The sequence below is a fragment of the Cervus elaphus genome, chromosome 23 (assembly GCF_910594005.1).
Source record: "Cervus elaphus chromosome 23, mCerEla1.1, whole genome shotgun sequence".
Lineage (NCBI taxonomy): Eukaryota > Metazoa > Chordata > Mammalia > Artiodactyla > Cervidae > Cervus > Cervus elaphus.
In genome coordinates, this window is record NC_057837.1 from 60,007,191 (window position 1) to 60,026,241 (window position 19,051).

General features: G+C 50.0%; 1 protein-coding gene and 1 long non-coding RNA gene across 7 annotated transcripts in view; one reads left to right on the forward strand and one right to left on the reverse strand.

Annotated features, from left to right (window-relative positions):
• LOC122681696 overlaps positions 1 to 5,789 on the reverse strand; it is a 57,996-nt gene extending 52,207 nt beyond the window's left edge. For 4 of the 6 annotated variants that reach the window (XR_006337078.1, XR_006337076.1, XR_006337074.1 and 1 more), the window contains exons 1-2: positions 5,657 to 5,789; positions 4,985 to 5,027 (exon numbers count right to left, since the gene is read on the reverse strand). This is a non-coding gene — a long non-coding RNA (uncharacterized LOC122681696). Of the gene's footprint in view, positions 1 to 4,984; positions 5,028 to 5,546; positions 5,616 to 5,656 lie in introns of those variants that run through there. The other 2 variants (XR_006337077.1, XR_006337075.1) reach the window with 2 other exon arrangements.
• Positions 5,790 to 5,817: 28 nt separating this feature from the next.
• Positions 5,818 to 12,765, forward strand: SRXN1 (sulfiredoxin 1). Its single transcript, XM_043884075.1, has 2 exons — positions 5,818 to 6,176; positions 10,484 to 12,765. Exons 1-2 carry the CDS (start codon positions 5,964 to 5,966, stop codon positions 10,685 to 10,687), a joined length of 417 nt encoding a protein of 138 aa, XP_043740010.1. The 5' UTR covers positions 5,818 to 5,963; the 3' UTR covers positions 10,688 to 12,765.
• The last annotated feature ends 6,286 nt before the right edge of the window (positions 12,766 to 19,051 follow it).

Consider the following 19,051-nt stretch of genomic DNA (forward strand, 5'->3'; position numbering starts at 1 on the left):
GAATGTTTCTCACAATTCTCCACCTGTGACAACGTAAGACGCTTTTACTCAGCAGCTCTGGTTGCCACTGGCGCACCTGAACACCTCTAGGAGACTCCCACAGGGATGGAAAATATGGAAGCCTTGGCTAGGAAGTCAGCAGTGCTAGGTGAGTCTGGGTTTACACAATACTGCCCACCACAATTTTAGCTGAGATCAAAGGTAGGCCAAGGGGACGTGCCACTGATATCCAGGTCTTTAGTCCACCCTTTCCTTGTCGACAAAGCTCACATTTGTTCAGACATGTATTCATCACTTAACCCATCCAGGGGGCTCAAAGGGGGCTGACTGCAGGGGTGTGGCTGATTGGTCTCCTCCAACCCAATCAGAGTCATCCCAGTGGGTGACTGGTTCCAGCACCCATACTTAAGCAACTCAGCTCATGGTACCTCCGTGGTGGTGGTTGTTCAGTCGCTCAGTCATGTCTGACTCTTTGTGACCCCATGGACTACCCGACGCCAGGCTTTCCTGTCCTTCACTATCTCCTGGAGTTTGCTCAAACTCATGCCCACTGAGTTGGTGATGCCATCCAACCATCTCATCCTCTTCTCCTTTTGCCCTCAATCTTTCCCAGCATCAGGGTGTTTTCCAATCAGTCAGCTCTTTGCATCAGATGGCCAAAGTACTAGCTTCAACATCAGTCCTTCCAATGAATATTCAGGGTTGATTTCCTTTAGGATTGACTGGTTTGATCTCCTTACTGTCCAAGGGACGCTCAAGAGTCTTCTCCAACACCACAGTTCAAAAGCATCAATTATTTGGCGCTCAGCTTTCTTTATAGTCCAACTCTCACATCCATATGTGACTACTGGAAAAACCATAGCTTTGACTAGATAGACCTTTGTTGGTAAAGTAATGTCTCTACTTTTTAATATGCTGTCTAGGTTGGTCATAGCTTTTCTTCCAAGTGTCTTTTAATTTCATGGCTGCAGTCACCATCTGCAGAGATTTTGGAGCCCCCCCCAAAATAAAATCTGTCACTGTTTCCATTGTTTCCCCATCTATTTGCCATGAAGTGATGGGACTGGATGCCATGATCTTAGTTTTTTGAACGCTGAGTTATAAGCCCATTTTTTTCACTCTCCTCTTTCACTTTTGTCAGGAGGCTCTTTAGTTCCTCTTCACTTCCTGCCATTAGGGTGGTGTCATCTGCATATCTGAGGTTATTGATATTTCTCCTGGCAATCTTGATACCAGCTTGTGCTTCCTCCAGCCCAGCGTTTTTCATGATGTACTCTGCATATAAGTTAAATAAACAGAGTGAAAATATACAGCCTTGATGTAAGCCTTTCCTGATTTGGAACCATTCTGTTGTTCTATGTACACTTCTAACTGTTGCGTCCTGACTGAATGTTTATATCCCCCAAAAGTCCATATGTTGAAGCCTAATCCCTAGTGTGCTGGTAGTTGGTGGTAGGACTTTGGGGAGGTGATTAGGTCATGAGGGTGGGATGATTCTGATGCATGATGTTTCCTCACAGGGTCTCCAGCAGAAGTGACCCCAGGTAACCATCATGTTAACCTGCTCATCAGTGTCCTCTATATTGGCATTTCTCCCTTCCCCAGTCTTTCCTGGGATCACTTCCTACAGCAGATTGTCTTCCAAAGATGGTCCCAATAATATCTCTTTTGTGGGAACAAGCTCTTTTAGAACCTTGCTTCACTTTCCATCAAGAGATGGAATCTCTGTACCTTCCCTTGAGCCTGGTTGGGGGCAGGGTGGTGGTGTGACAGATCCTACAAATAGAACACCACAGAAATGATGCCATGTGACTTCCAAGACTAGACTGGAAAAGGCCATGAAGCTTCTGCCAAGTTCTCTTGGGACACTCATTCTTGAAAGCGAGCTGCCATGCTCTGAGGAAGCCCAGGCCACATGGAAAGGCCCCATGGAGGTGTTCCGGCTGACAAGCAGGATGGTCCAGTGCATGTGTAAGTGAAGACACCTCAAGATGATTTTAGCCCCAGCCATCGAGTCACCCCCAGCCATTGAATCACCTCTCAGTTGATGGCCCAGATATTGCAGAGAAGAGACCACCACTGCCCACGGTGCCCTGCCTGAATTCCTGACCCACAGAATCTGTGAGGATAATAAAAATGGTCGTTTTATGCCACTGCATTTTGCAGTGGTTTGTATTACAGTGATATAATAACTAGAGCAGCTCCCCAAGAAAATACCTGCAGACAAGTCCCAGTTTCAGAGTCTCCTTATGGGAGAACCCAAACTAAAACAAAAGAATATTGTTAGATCCCAGAATTTCTCCAGCTTCCAGTCCCACACTTACATTAGCCTCAGTGGAAGGTACTTCATCTTAATCCCAACACAAAGGTCAAGCCTTCATGTCATTAGTTTATGGGTGGTGGTGCTGTTCAGTCACTCAGTCATGTCTGACTCTTTGCGACCCCAAGGACTGCAGCACGCCAGGCTTCCCTGTCCCTCACCATCTCCCAAAGTTTGCCCAAGGTCATGTCCACTGCATCGGTGATGCTGTGGATAGTTTAGGGATAGATGGGCCAAAATAATGGAACTGCTGACTGGCCAGGTCCTCCTCCCCCATCAATCCTCCTTTCTCAAGGAGTCTTCCCCAAAACCACACAGGAAAACAAGGTTGAAGTACCAGGCCTTGCCAGTTCTGTTCAGGGATCAGAGGCCATGAACTTCAGGGGAGGGTAAACCTTCTTGAGCCCAGAGGTAAACATCAGTTAAGCTAAACCAATCAGTATAAGGCTTCCGAGGTGGCCCAGGAGTAAAGAATCCAATGCAGGAGACTCAGGTTCAATCCCTGGGTCAGGAAGATCACTCCTCCTGCCATCCCCTGAAGGAGGAAATGGCAACCCACTCCAGTATTCTTGCCTGGGAAATCCCATGGACAGAGGAGCCTGGTGGGCTATAGTCCAAGGGATTGCAAAGGGCTGGACACGACTGAGCAACTGAGCATGCATGCACACAATCAGGGTAATTCCACTCTCCTTGCCAGGGACTGGTTTAGGCATGGAAGTATGATGAGACATGAGGAAAACCGTCCTGGGCAGAAGGGTGGGGAAGCAGAGGATGGTTACTAAAGGTCTCTTCAGTCTTAAAAAGAAGGGCAAAGGGATGTCAATGTCCTAACTTCCACCTTTGAAAGCTGTTGTATACAATGCTTGAAGCTACAGCAAAACATCTTGGGACCATGAGGGGCAAGCATGAGGATAAAAACAAGAACACAGAGGATGATGGTACAAAAAGCTGGAAAGAATCTGACATTGTTCAATTACCTCTTCACCCATCATAGATATACCTGCCTCCAGAAATCTTAATTATGTGGAAATACAAGTCTTCTTAAGGCTTAAAATTCAATTTTGAGTTGAATCACAGGTATCTCAACATACAGAATTTGTTGCCAGGAGTGGGGGGGTTCTCACTGGGCAAACTATGATGAAAGATTCAGGACAACTCTCCATTTTTCCATCCCAGAAGCTGTTCCCCCGTTTCTTCTTACTTTCTGAAAGGAGGAAGTGGTTCTAAAGGAACAACTTCCCTCTTGATGAAATTCTCTAATTACCAGTAAGTTTGGGGCTGAGGGGAAGCCCAGGTGGCTCAGCAGTAAAGAATCCACTTGCCAGTGTAGGAGACACAAGAGACTCAGGTTTGATCCCTGGGTTGGGAAGACACCCTGGAGAAGGAAATGGCAATGGGCTACAGTCCATGGGGGTCACAAAGCGTCAGACATGACTGAGTGACTGAACACACACATGTGCTAGATTCCTTTCTAAACACTATGTGTTACTTTCATTTACTCTCCCTGGCAATTGAGAGAGGAAACCAAGACACAGAGAAGTTGAGTGTCCCACCACAGACACACACACACACACACACACACACACACACACACACACACACACACATCACACTGGCTAGTCGGTGGCGGAGCCCGCACTTAAATCCATCCCATTCCAGTGACTCCAGATCCTATACCCTAAACCACCACCTGCTTCTTCCCTGTTTTCCCTCTCCAGAACCAAGCCACTTTCCAGTATGAATAACCCCTCCTCCAGGAAGCCTTTCCTGGTTCTCCTTCAGCACTCTGGGTGTCCGTGATGAAACCTGTCACCTTCCTTGATTATCACTCTGTAAGCACTGATTTGGGCTTCCCTGGGGGCTCAGTGGTAAAGAATCCCCCTGTAATGCAGGAGATGCAGGTTCGAACCCTGGGTCAGGAAGATCCCCTGGAAGAGGGGATAGCAACCCACTCCATTATTCTCGCCTGGAGAATCCCATGGACAGAGAGCCTGGCGGGCTACAGTCCACATGGTCACAAAGAGTCAACCACGACTGTAGCGACTTAGCACGCACATTGCCCTCTAACAGCCATTTTCTCCAAATATTTTCACAATCCCCTCACAATCATTTTACAAAAGAGAAGACTGATGCTGTTGCATCTTGCCTGTGACCACACAGCCCGGGAGTGGCCATTTGGGATCTGAACCCAGGCCAGTCTGTGCCAAAGTCTTAATGTTGCCACAGATGCTATAAACAACACCAGAGATTAAAACCAGGAGCCTCTGCCTGCCTCCCTCTGGCTCCAGAGGACACTGGGTACTGAACCTGGGATCAAGGGGATAGAAGAGAGTGGGGATAGCAGTCGGCATGTTTGGACCTAAGTCACAGGCTTCCCTGATAGCTCAGTTGGTAAAAAATCCACCTGCAATGCAGAACTGAGTTCTATCCCTGGGTTGGGAAGATCCCCTGGAGAAGGGAACAGCTACCCACTCCAGTATTCTGGCTTGGAGAATTCCATGGACTCTACAGTCCAAGGGGTTGCAGAGTCGGACATGACTGAGTAACTTTCACTTCACATCACCACCACCCCTTGCAGCCCTGGTGTCCTCATCTGTAACCAGGTGTTTAGTGGCCTGAGACTCTGAGCTCAGATAATCAGACTTTCATCTCCAGCGGCCCTACCTTGGACAAGTGCTTCAACAACCATGTCAGCTTCCTCGAGGCGCTGTGGGGATGAAAGCAGACAGTTATTGTGGAAGTTCAAGCCAGTGCCCACACACTGTCAGCACCATTCCAAAAGGCTCCCTGGGACTTCCCTGGTGCTCCAGTGGCCAGGACTCCATGGGCACAATGCAAGGGGCCTAGTTGGGCCATCCCTGGTTGAGGAACTAAATTCCACATGCTGCAACTAACACCCAAAGCAGCCAAATAAATATTTACAAAATGTTCCTTGGAACCCTGGTTCAGCCACTTACTAGCCCCATGACCTTGGAGGAAAATCCAGGAAAATCGCTGTGCCTGTTTCCTCATCTGTAAAATGGGAATAATAATCATACCTAGCTGGTAGGGTTGTTTGAGGTTTAAATAAGGTAATGTACATGCAAAGTGTTTAGAACAGTGCCTGACAGCACCACATTCATCAGATTCCTAGTATTACTGTCTTTGGTATTACTATCACCTCCGCGGTTATCAGCACCAGTGCTCCAAGGGCCGGGCGGCCAAGCGCCGAGTTTTGCCGACTCACCGTCTCTGGGCACGTCTGGCCCCCTCTACCCTGTGCCCCCGCCATGGGCCTGAGTCACCCCGGAATGTGCGTCACCCGCGCCCCTCCCACTCCACGACCTGCAGACTCACCCTGAGTCAGCCTGCCCGCCGCTTCCACTCCTGGAACGCCGCGCGGCGGAGGGCAGGCGGCGAGGCGCCCCCCAGCGGAGGGCCGAAGCCCCGCGCGCGTCTGGCAGCCGGGGGCGAGCGGAGCAGAGGTCCCGCGGGGGCGCTCGGTGGTGGGCGGGACCATCCTGGGGCCAGGGGAGAGAGACGCTCCGCGCGGCCCGGCTGCACCCCCCCTCCGCCCGCACGGAATGGTACGGTCCGGCCGAGGTTAAAGCCCTAGGGTGGCCGTGGCGCGTCCCGCGACGGCCCAGGCGGTGGCGACGGCGGAATGATGGGTCTCCGTGCGGGAGGAGCGCTGGGCAGAGCCGGGGCGGGCCGGGGGGCGCCCGAGGGACCTGGGCCGAGCGGCGGCGCGCAGGGCGGCAGCATCCACTCGGGCTGCATCACCGCCGTGCACAACGTGCCGCTGAGCGTGCTCATCCGGCCTCTGCCGTCTGTGCTGGACCAGGCCAAGGTGCAGAGCCTCGTGGACACGATCCGGGTGAGGCCCCGGGGAAGCCGGCCGCTGGGAAGGCTTCGGAGGAGGGAGGTCGCGCTGGACGCGAGAGGGGACTAGTTCAGTTTCAGTCGGAACTCAGCCTTTGCTCTGTGACCTTGAGCAAGAGTTTGGGCCTCTCTGGGCTTCTGTTTTGTCGTGGAGCAAGGAGACTGGAGGAGGTCATTAAAATAACTATCTCTGACTCCTATAAAGATAGCACTTGATATGGGCTTCCCTGGTAGCTCCCAGTAAAGACTGCCTGCGATGCAGGAGACCCGGGTTCCATCCCTGGGTCGGGAAGACCCCCTGGAGGAGGGCATGGCAACCCATTCCAGTATTCTTGCCTGGAGAATCCCATGGACAGGGGAGCCTGGCAGGCTGCACTCCATAGGGTTATACAGAGTCCAACATGACTTAAGCGAATAAGTAGCAGCACCTTCTTCATACCAACTCTGTAAAGCAGATACTACTATTGTTCCTCTTACAGACAAGGGAATGAGGCCCAAGAGGATCCAAGCACCTTGTCCAAGGTCAGGCATTTTAGAAAGTGGCACAGCCTGGTCATTGCGCAGCTGCATGGCCACAACATAACCTGTGTGGTCACTTCTGGCCGTGGCAGTGGGACTGGGGGTGTCCTGCCTGCTGGGAAGACCTTGTTTGAACTGGAACTGGGAGAGAATGGGGTCAGCCACATCTCAGAGAGAGAGAGCTCAGGAAGGTCGGGGTAATCCTGGAGGGAGGGGACATGAGTGCCAGGTTAGGCCTGCACGGCATCATGTTCCCAGCCTCCAGACCCTCAGAAGTGGCCACAGGAGACCCCGAGGCCCCACCAAACCTCTCTACTGCCTGCCTGTCGTCTTTCGGTACTAGAGTTTACACTGCTGCTTCCACTGTCTGGAACTGCTTTCCAGCGAGCCACAGGGACTGCTCCCTCGCTTGGGTCAGGTGCCTGCCTCCCGGCAGCCCTGGCTTCTGTAGGTCTCCCACTAACCTGAATAATTCGCCTTGAAAGCATAATTCAGGTTAACGCCTGAGTTATGTTATCTGTGTGTTTGTGTTTATTGTCTCCCCTCCCCATCTCATTTGAACTCCAAGGAGCTGGGATTTTGTCTGGTCATAGAACGAGCATGGTGCCTGGCTGTTTGTGATAGATCTGTCTAGGGATACTCTCTCCTACCCCTGGGCCTTTGCACAAGCTTTTCCCACCCTGCCAGAAACACTCTTTCGTTACTTCTTTACTAACTCCTTCTCGGCCTTCTGTCAGTGTCAGTGTCTTCCTTGACAGCCCTTGTAAGGTTAGGGGCCTCCTGTGGGCCCCTAGCCACCTCCATACCTGTCAGCACACCTCTGATTCCATACAACTGGGGTGTAATGGCCTTAGACACCTGTCTTCACACCAGCACCATACGTTCTGGGAGGCAAAAACCAGGCCTGTCTTTGCTTATGGCATGTATTAGTTTTCTATGGCTACTGTAACAAATTCCAGAAACTTAGTGACTTAAAGCCCAGATTTTATTACTTTATAGTTCTATAGTTCAGAAGTCCAGAATGGGTCTCACTGGGCTAAAATCAAGGTATCAGCAGGGCTGCATTCTTTTCTGGAGTCTCTGGGGGAGAATTCATTTCCTTGTCTTTCCCAGCTTCTAGAGGCCACCCACATTTTTGGCTCATGACCTCTTTCCTCCACCTCGGAAGCCAGCAACATTAGATCTCCTCTTGCTCCTCTCTGTTCCACATTTAAGGTCTCTGGTGATTACTTTTGGCCCATCTGGACAACCCAGGATAATATCCCCATCTCAAGATCTTTAACTTAATTCCATCTGGAAAGTTCCTATCCCTTGGGAGTAACATATTCACAGGTTCTGGGGATCAGGACGTGGACGTCTTTGGGGGCTGTTATCCTGCCCACCCATCCTCAGAGCCCTGACACCCAGCACAAGGCTTGCATGGCGCAACTGCCTCTTTTTGCTGCTGCTCTGCCAGGCAGACTGTGCTCCACACCTAACTTATATCAGCTTCCCAACTTCATCAGCAGCCTATAGGGTATCTGTTCCCATCTTACAGATGAGGAACAAGGCCCAGTGGAAAGGCCCCTGGCTTACACCTCCCTCCCTACCCAACCACCTCCCTCCCCCCGCCAGCTACTCTGTGGAGAAGCTGGGATTTCAATAAGCAAGAGCCCCAGCTCATAACTGCTGGGCCTTACTGCTTAATAATAATTTCTGGGATAAATGGAATAATGAATCCATCAATGCAGCCTAATAAGAGACTGCTTTAGGGCCATGTGGGAGGCCTTCTAGCAACTCATTTAATTCCGTCTCCCCTTACTCCACCCCACCCTGCCCCAGACTTTCCTGATGTAGAGGTCCGCCCACTCTGCATCTGGCACTCAGGCCCTGAACAGGATGTCAGCTTAGCTTCTCTTCTTCCCCTTCTCACACTCACCCCTCCCCTGGGATCTGCCCTCTGAACATGACGCAAACCTGTCCACCTCTCCCTGTCGTCTCAGCGCCCTCACCCAGGACAGCCTCTTCTGCTGAATACCTGCTGGGGACTTGTCTCTGTCCTCCCTGCTTTTGTCTTTGTCCACCTCACCAAGGCTGCTTTCTCATCACACCTTTCTAGAATGTCCCTCATATCATATCACCCTCTCCTGTTTAAAACACTCCAGGACCTATAAACTTCCATTTATAAAATAAATGAGTCGTGTATAAAATGTGCAGTGTGGGGAAGATAGTAAAAAACTACGTAATATCTTTGTATGTTGACGGAGGGTAACTAGACTCAATCATGGTGATCATTTTGAAATGTATAGAAATATCCAATCACTGCATTGTGTACCAGGAACTAACATAGTGGTGTACATCAATTATACTTCAAAAACAAACTCGTAGAAAAAGAGGCCAGATTTGTGATTATCAGAGGTAGGGGTAGGAGGGGGAGAGTAGGAGAAGGAAAATTGTATGCAGGCGGTCACAAGGCACTAACTTTTATTATAAGATAAATAAGTACCAGGGATGTAAAGTACAACATGATAAATGTAATAAACACTGTTGTGCATATATATGAAAGTTGGTTAGAGAATAAGTCCTAAGAGCTTTCATCACAAGGAGGCTTCCCTGGTGGCTCAGATGGTAAAGAATCTGCCTGCGATGCAGGAGGCCTGGGTTCAATCCCTTGGTTGGGAAGATCCCCTGGAAAAGGGAATGGTAACCCAGGATTCTTGCCTGGAGAATTCCATGGACAGAGGAGCCTGGCGGGCTACAGTCCATGGGTTGCAGAGAGTCGGACACAACTGAGAGACTAACACTTTAGTCACAAGGAAAACAAGTTTTTTATTTCTTTAATTTTGCACATATATGAGATGATGGATGTTCACTGAACTTATTATAGTCATCATTTCATGATGTTTTAAGTCAAATCATTATATTTATACCTTTAGTTTATACAGTGCTGTACATCAATTATATCTCAATAAAACCTTTCTGGCCTCTTCTGTTCCACAGACTCCTGAGTCTATTCTGGTTACACTGGCCTCTTTGCCATGCCTGCAATACAGTGAGCTTGTTCTGGCCTCAGGCATTTTGCATTTGCTGTTCTCTCTGCCTGGAACGCCTTTCCCATGGGTAATACACACTGTGTATTACTGAGCCTATTGCATGTGCCAAGTGTTGTTTGAAGCACCATGTATCTGTTAACTCATTAAACCCAATAGTTCTATGAGGTGGTTGTGTCATCTTCATCCCCATCTGGGGCAACTGAGGCACAAATATGAATTGCCCAAGGTCACAGAGCAATTAAGTAGCAGAGCTGAGATTTGAACTTAGCAGTCAGGCTCTTTCTCTAAAGATTCCACCTCTCTATCTTCCCCAGGGGAGTTCTCCGTGTTCAGGCCTCTGCTTCATTGCCATCTCCATCATTGTCATGACAACCTGTGTTATTGTCTTCATAGCATTTATCACTCTAACATCCATGTGCCCCATGATGGCAGGGGCTGTGTCTGTACCTTATTCCCAGAGTCTAGAACAGTGCCAGGTAATATACATGTGGTGTGAAAAATGGTTAACAACCTGGGGGTGGAAAGAGGCCTTGATTTGTAGTATCTGCCAATTCCCTGGTGTAAATACTCTTACCGTGACTGATTTGCATGCTACCAAGGTCAGCCAGCTCACAAAACTGACCATGTAACTGTTGCCTCTCACAAACCAGTGTGAGCACATGGAGGCATTCAGCTCAGGATAACAAAGTCTGCTTTGCAAACTGTCCAACACTGTGCCACACTTATTCACCCTGTGTGCTCTTCTTGCCAGGAGAATCCAGACAGTGTTCCCCCGATCGACGTCCTCTGGATCAAAGGGGCCCAGGGCGGTGACTATTTCTACTCCTTTGGGGGCTGCCACCGGTATGCAGCCTACCAGCAGCTGCAGCGAGAGACCATCCCTGCCAAGCTTGTCCAGTCCACCCTCTCGGACCTAAGGGTGTACCTGGGCGCTTCCACGCCGGACTTGCAGTAGCAACCTCTTTGGCACTGGCCACCACTACCAGGAACCTGGAAGACACCTGGCCTCCAGTGGGTTCGGCCATGCAAAGGTGTAGCAGGGATGCATTCTGTCTGTGCGTGGCAGGTGGGTCTGGCTTGAAGCATCCTCTTGGCTAGCTGCAAGACCTTGGACTCATGACTGAACAATGTGGGAACCCCACTTCCCACCTTGGGGGAAATGGGGTCCTGTGTTTGCTCTTGAGGGATTATTGAGAGGCTGAAATGAGAAAGGAGACGGATTTGGAGAGTCATATGCCACTGGCTCCGGATTCCCAAGGACAAAGATCCTTCTGCATTTCTGTCCTTGTATTGTATCGTGTGAATTCATTCATCTGCAAGTGAAGGAAAACCTAGGTTACAGTGACTTAAACAAAGAGAAGTTTCCTTTTGCACATAGCATGAATTCTGGAGACAGTTGACTAATGGTACTGGTTAAACCACTCAGCAAAGTTAGGTCACACATCTTGTCACTTCTCAGTCACAAGATGGCTGCTGTACCTCCAGCAATCGTGGCTATGTCCAAGGAAGAAGGGAGTCGGGGAGGAGAAAGGGCCCAGCCAGCTGGACCCATCAGCTTCTATCATAAATTCAGGACTTTTCCAAAGGCCTGTTTCCTGCTCTCTTCCCCTGTGTATTTAGATCTAAATAGACTTAGATCTCCTTGGCCCAAACCAGGTACAGTAGCCACCCCTAGCTGCAAAGAAAGCTAAGACAGCAGGAACACAATTGTCACAGTTGAGTAGATCAATCATATCCCATCTCCTAGAACTGTCACACAGCCTCCTAAAAAATATTGGAATCCCATTGCCAAGAGAGAAATGAGAAATTGTGTATCAGTTAGCCTTTGCTGAGAAAAAAACAATTCCTGAACTTGGCAGCTAAAAACAAGTTATTTGCCTACAATTCTGTGGGTTAGCAATTTGGGCTGGACTCATCTGGGCAGTTCTACTGATCTTGCCCGAGGTCACTCACGGGATTGTATGCAAATCAACTGTCACCCAAAATGGCCTGGATGATCTCAAATAGCCTGACTCCCTTGTCTCAGCAGTAGGTGGGCTGTTGGCTGTGTGACTTGGTTCTCCTCCAGGTGGCCACTCCACCAGTTAGTTCAGGCTTATTCACATGATGGCATCAGGGCTGAGAGAGGAAGAGAGAGAGAGAGAAGTGGGGTGTGCATAGGGGACAGGAAGAGAGAGAAAGATGGAGAGAGAAGAGAAGTTGCAAGGCTTTTTTGAGTTCTAGGCCAGAATTGGTGTAACATCACTTCTGCTAAGTCCTTTTGGTCAAAGCAAATCAAAAGTTTGGCTCAGATTCAAGGGCTGGGGAAACAGACTATACCTCGTGGAGAAACTACAAATGATTTGTGGCATTTTTTCTCTCTATCACAAATGACTTTGGATAGCAAATAACAGTGCTTCTTTGTTTTTGCTCTCTTGCACGGGGCCTTGCTCTGTCCAGGCTGAAGTCACTAAGACACTGTCCTGGCCCTGCAGAGGGGAAGAAGTGAGGGGCAGTGGATGGGTCTCTCCTAGGGCTGGGCCCACTCTGGGAGGGCCCTCAACATCTGTACTTTGGTAGGTTAGGGCGGGTGGGTAGGCCAGGTAGGACACTCCAAAGGAGCTTCTGAAATCCTGTAGTCCTGCGGGGAAGGGAAGAGGCGGAGGAAGGGTGCAGAGTGAGGTGGACCTTACTCTTACTGCACTGCTGAGGGAACTCCATCACTTGGCATTTTCAAACTTCATTTTCTCCAGCTCAGTAATGAAGACAACAGCTTTCCCACCCATTCTCTGTCCCAGGGATTGATGACTGAGGTGACCAATGGAATTTTAAAGGGATGTAGTCTTAAATGCAGTGTGATATCCTGGAACAACAGCAACACAAGGACATTAATGGAAGAACTGGAAATTTGAAGAAGGTCTGGATTTTAGTTAATTTATACAAATGTTGATATTGGGGTAGGCTGGATGCAGAGTATATGGGAACTCTGTACTGTATTTACAACTTTTCTGTTAATCCAAAATCACTTCCAAATAAAAGTTTATTTAATAAAAAGAGAGGGAGTAATTGAGTTAAACCAATGGTTCTGGTTCACAAAACGGGTTTGCTAAATCACAGATGACCAGACTGCACCCCCAGAGTTGCTGATTCAGGTCTAGGGTGGAGCCTAAGAATTTGCTTTTCCAAGTTCCCAGGTGATGTTGATGCAGCTGATTAGGGACCACAAGCTCAGAACCACTGATCTAGACTGTGTTGCTTTTTTTTCAAGTATGGTGACAGCCCTTCACCTCCAATGGAGAAGAAAGAGTTGGGTCCCAGGAGATCCATGTTTTGGAACTAGCTTGTGCACCTACTCCATATGACATTGGGCAAGCCCTTTCCTGGGGCTTTTTCCAAGTTGTCTAATGGACTGTCTACCCCGGAGGTTTGTAGTGGCGGTTGGCGGCGGGGGAGGGTAGTTGAGGACATGGCTTTATAAGTTGCTATCATGACTTACTGCTTCTCATGTCAGACACCTGCACCCACTGAGTAGCACAGTGGTTACCCCTTCTTGGAAGGCTTTCCCTCCTACAGATAAGGCCCAAACAGGCAGCGCTAGGAGTACTCCTGGACACTGAGAGGAAGCTGCGGAGCGGACTTGGAGCGGGAGGGACTGGTGGTTCTTAAGGAAGAGGTGCTGGGTTTTGAAGCGTGAAACCTGGTTGCTCTCAGTGGAGACTAAGAGCTGCATTTCCCGCTTCGGCCAGCAGATGGCGCTGCTTTCTGGCTGCCCGAGCGGGGTTGGGCCTCCGACCTACAGAATAACTGCTGTGGGAAGAGGGAAAGATGGAGGGGTCTGACTGTGATGGATGCCCATAGATTGCCCAGAGAAGCCGGGGCTTCAGGCGGGAGAAGGAGACCTGGCTGGGCGTTTGGAGTTTCAGGTTTACTTACCCTTGTCGGATCTTGCTCTCTGGCCCTGCACACATCATGGCCTCTCCAGGCCTGTCATAGGAGACTAGGGTCTCTACACTGGGTGTGCTGGGCCAACTTATCTCAAACTCACCTCCTCCAGGAAGTTTCCAGATCCTCCAGGCTGAGCTCCATGCCTCTTCTGGGCTCCCCTTGATCCAAAAACATGTCCCCTCCCCAAACAAACAACTGCCCCAGGGAACTTGGGTCCAGTGAAAGGCAGTGTGTAAAGAAAGTGAAGTTGCTCAGTCGTGTCCGACTCTTTGCGACCCCATGGACTATAGCCTACCATGCTCCTCTGTCCATGGGATTTTCCAGGCAAGAGTACTGGAGTAGGTTGCCGTTTCCTTCTCCAGAGGATTTTCCTGACCCAAGGATTGAACCCGAGTCTCCCACGTTATAGGCAGACGCTTTACCGTCTGAGCTACCAGGGAAGTCAGCAGGCATGTAGGGACCTCTTATTTCCTGTAGTGCCCTGGGACGAACCCCTTTCACCACGGTAGACTTTTTAAATGTTTTCTTTTCACAAGGTAAATGTGTGTATATTTACCTTTTAAACATTAAGATAGCAAAATGCTAAATAATATTAACAGTAAAATATGAGAGGCAAGCTGATATCCATCATGGTTGTCCTTCTGCCCTCTCTGTTTATGGGGTAAACACCTTCATGAATTTGGCATATACCCTTCCAGACTTTTTTCTAATTTAGTAGGTGTATGTGTGTGAGTATACAGGGTTTTTCTTTTTTACTTAATTTTGCAGGTCATATTTCTTCACTGGTGATGTGCCTTAGTCCTCCACCCCATGAGTGCCTTTGTTATTCTCCCAGAGTCTCCCTCATTCTAGTTACTTCTTGAAAGTGAAAAAAGCAAAGTGAAAATATGAGTCGCTCAGCTGTGTCTGACTCTTTGCAGCCCACCAGGCTTCTCTGTCCATGGAATTCTCCAGGCAAGAATACTGGAGTGGGTAGCTATTCCCTTCTATGAGGGATCTTCCCAATCCAGGGATCAAACCTGGGTCTCCCACATTAAGGGCAGATTCTTTACCATCTGAGCCACCAGGGAAACCACCCTTGTTGATTCTCAGAGGGGCCTTTCTTATCACTATTTAAGCTGTCCCCCCTCCCATCATTTTATCAACACACTCGGTTTTATTTTCTTCATGGCATTTATCACGCTTCTCGAAATTATCTTTTGTATCTGTTTATGACTGTCTCATCCACTAGAATGTAAATTCTTGAGGCAGGACTTGATCTGTCTTTTGACTGTAGGCCCAGTGCCAAGAACTGCCTGACAGGGGCTTCCCTGGTGGTCCAGTGGTTGGGAGTCCAATCTGGGGGACTCAGGTTCAATTCCTGGTCGTGGAACTATGATCCCTATGCCACAGGGCAACTAAGCCCCCTCGCCACAACTAGAGATGCCGCAACCAAGAACTGATAGAGCCAAAAATAAATATATATTTTTTTAAAACTGCCTGACACATAAATGTTCAATAAAAATGCTAAATGAGTAAAGTCCATATAGGTCTAGCTCATTCTTTTCATTGCTGCCTGGTGTTCCAAGGTCTTCATATAACCATGTATTAGTCATTCTGTTAATGACTTTGAGGGGTCACTGTTATTTGCTGCTGTAAACGCTTTCTGCCATCATGCTCTGTGCCCAATCAGCTCTGTACATAGGCGTGGCACAGCCTGGCCTGTGCACGGGTGTTGGCCAATTGCTCTGCAGAGTGGCTGTTCTAAGTGCCTTTCCCTGAGTTTGGGGTAGGGGTTGGGGGTCAGCTTTCTGCCCCTGCACTCCAGCCAGTGTTTCTTAACCTGCTTTAGATGGTGAACACAGTTGAGAATCTGAAAGACAACCATGAGCTCCTTCTCCAGAAACACACGCAAATCTGAGGATTTCTGAGGATGCCTGGATTTAAAGGTCTTACCCTCCAGGCCCTGGATCCAGTGTTTAGAATCCTAGTTGTTTCATTGCATGGCCAGGAATGAATGAGGCACACACAGGTAGGGGTGTGAACAAATGAATAAATGGGATCTAGTTTTGTGAGGGTAGATAAAAGTGCTCAGACCCTGATCTGTCTCCAGTCAGAAAAAAAAAAAAAAAAAAAAAACAGCTATGTGAGAGGCCTGGGGGGCGGGGGGAGGTCCAGCCCTGCTCTATCTTGGACCCTGGGGTCCCCTGAGAACCAGATCCAAAGGCTGTCTAGACTAGGTCTGGGTGGCTCCACTTGTCAGCCCTAGCAAGAGGTAGGCCAAGTCTGGCATCCAGGGTCAAAGCTGGGAGCCAGGGAGAGGCCTTGACTTCCTTGGGCCAGATAAGGACACGGCAAGGCGTCCCTCCCTGCCTTCCACCCAAATCATGTTTGCTCCAGTGTTCGCTGGCAGCCTTTGAGTTCGAATCCCACCTCTAGCTCTTCCGCAAAGCCGGCACGTAGGGAGTGCTCGTTACAGAAAGGCTCCGCCGTCAGCACTTCCATACTTGATCCTGCCGTCCCAAGAGCTGGACAGAGAGGAGATGATCTTCCCTGTTGGACAGAGGGGTAAACTGAGGCCCGAAGCGGGGGGAGCCGGGTTAGGTGACCGCACACAGGGACCCCCGCCCCATCCCCGCCGGCCCATCCGCCCCGCCCTCCCCGGCGGCCCCTTCCCGGGGCCTGACCCCCGGCGCTGCCTGACAGATGACCTCAGCTGCCGCCAATCCATTGGTTCCAGCTCCCGGGGGGAGCGCAGAACAAAGCGCGCTTTGTGGTGGGGCCGTCCCCTCCCCCGGCGCGCCGCCGCCGGGACCCCCTCCGGAACTCCGCGCGACGCCCCCCGGCCGACAGCCGTGTAATGTCTTCCAGGCCCTCGCAGCTCCTCGCAGAGCCCCCGGAGCCGCGCTCGCCTCCCCCGCCCGCCCGGTGGGGCTCCCCGGGCGGCGGGATGGGCGGGGGGCGCCCCCAGCGGGAGGTCGCGAGGCCGCCCACCTGTCCCCGGGAAAGGCGCGGGAGGGCGCGAGGCACCAGCGCCAGTGGTCCCGGCTGCGGGCACCAGGCAGCTGCTGCCCGCTGACAAGCTGAGCGCTGCCGCCCCGGGTGGAAAGTGTAGGTGACTGCGTTACTATTATTGTTATTGTTGCCATTACTATTATTGTAACTATTTTGTGATTGTGAGGGGGAGTCACTTTCACGGAGGTAGGTTTGCATCTTGGCTTTGCCACCTGCTGGCCATGGAACCTTCCTGACCGCCTTCACCTCTCAGAATAACAGCAATAGTAGCCAGCATTTCTTGAGCACCTACTTTGTGCAGACCCTAAGTGCAAGGGCTTTGTGCTGTGCTAAGTCGCTCAGTTGTGTCTGACTGTGCGACCTCATGGACTGTAACCCGCCAGACTCCTGTGTCCTTGGGATTCTCCAGGCAAGAATACTGGAGTGGGTTTTCATTTCCTTCTTCAGGGGATCGAACCCAGGTCTCCCACATTGCAGGCGGATTCTTCACTGTCTGAGCCAATGAACTCATTTAATCATCCTCACCACAAATTTAGGAGGGAGGATTATCATCCCTCTTTCACAGAGAAAGGAACCCTGGCCCCAGCTTTCCTAGAGACACATTCAACTCCTGTGCCTGTTTTCTTGTCTGCAAAATAAGCTCCCCAAGGGCTGTTCACTCTTATTGGTCTTACCTCCTTTTAGTTGAGGACACAGGGCTGGGAATGGCTTACTCCCTGGCTTGCTCAGGAGCACCCCACATGGGTCTGCCCCAAAACCCTCTGTCTTTTGAGGACTGTCCCCAGAGGGCAATGCTCTTGCTGGTTCCTGTTGGGCTCGTGGGGGAGGGAGGAGTTGGAGGAGGGTCTGCCTGCAGCTGGAAACCTTTCCCCTGAGAGATAAGCTTCCATGTCTTGTGCTGCCCTTGAGGGCTGAGGAGGTAAGGGCAGGGAGGTGGGGATGCCATGTCCAGAGAGGGGACCAAGGAGCCAGGAGGGGGCTGGGAGTGGCTGCCCCCACCCTTCACACACTCCCTGGATGTTCATTCTCCCTGGGACCTATGGGGCACCAGACACTGCTCCAGGTGCTGAGAATATCAGAATACAAAACAGATGGAAACTCTCGTCCTCTTGAAGTCCACTTGCGGGAGATAAGCAAGAAACACACATGGAACATGTATAAAATGTAAACTGCAGTATCTGATAGTGTTAAGTGCTGCGAGGGAAAAGCAGGGGAAGAAGAAAGGAGATGGGAAATATCAGTTTCATTAAGGTGTTAGGCTTCTCCAAGGAGGGGGCATCAACCTGAACAGAGAGGAAAGAAGCCCTATGGCTGTCAGAAGGAACAGCACGTGCCAAAGCCCTGAGGTGAGAGCCCCTTGGAATGTCCAGGAAACGGCAGGGTGGCCGGTGTGGTGAGGGCAGCCTGGATGGGACAAGGCTGGGCCAGGCAGCTGATGAGGTAGGAGAGGTGGGCACTGTCAGCCTGGCACTTTGACTGGGAGCCATGTGAGGCTTGGAACAGAGGAGGGACCTGCTGTCTCTGGCTGCTGAGTCAAGCAGGGTTGGAAAGGGGGTGAAGGGGAGCCTGTTGCTGTCACCAGGGCCCCCAGGTTCTGGTCAGTGGATTGGATCAGGGTGGGGATAAGTGACCTGAATCCGGATGTAATTTGAAGATAGAGCCCCAGAATTTTCCAATGGATGGAACTGGATCTGAGGGATGAGGGTAGGAGAGAGGATTCTAGTGACCCCCAGATTTAAGAGTCTACCAGTCCTTTTCAGAAACTTCACTGCAGGCCAGAATGTAGATGGAGTCCCCGGGGTGAAACCATTCTGTCCCCAGTGCCCTGGAGGACTCAGCCAAGCATGAGACACACATTACAGCTTCCAGTTCCTCAAGAGTGCAAAGAGGAGGTGAAGTTAGAAATATGTTTCCTAAAATCCCATCAAGAGCCTCCTTCACAATTTGGGCCACTTGGGACAGGAGAGTTCAGTATCACCTATAGGAACCACTGTTTTTGAATTGTTAAATCTATTTGCTTTTATTTTACTTAAACAACAAAAAAAATTTTTTTTAAGAAACTTGAGATAGTTGGACTAAATGGAAAATCAGTAGCAGGTGACATAAAACTATGTGACAATCAATGTAGGCAGTGTAACCGTAACAGTTACTTTGTCCAACCTCTGTCTCCCCCTTCCCCCCTCCCTCTCCACTCCCTTCCCCTCTTTCCTTCCCTCCCTCCCAACCCCATCAATTCAGGACTTTTTCCTGGACTCAAAGAGATTGAAAAAAGATTAGTCATCTTGCTCTCTGTGTCCTCACCTTTTTTGTTTTATTTAACAGACAAAAGAACTTGTTATGTTATTTAAATGCTTCCCAAGTATAAAAGCATTTAATCCTCACAACAACCACTTGCAGTGGA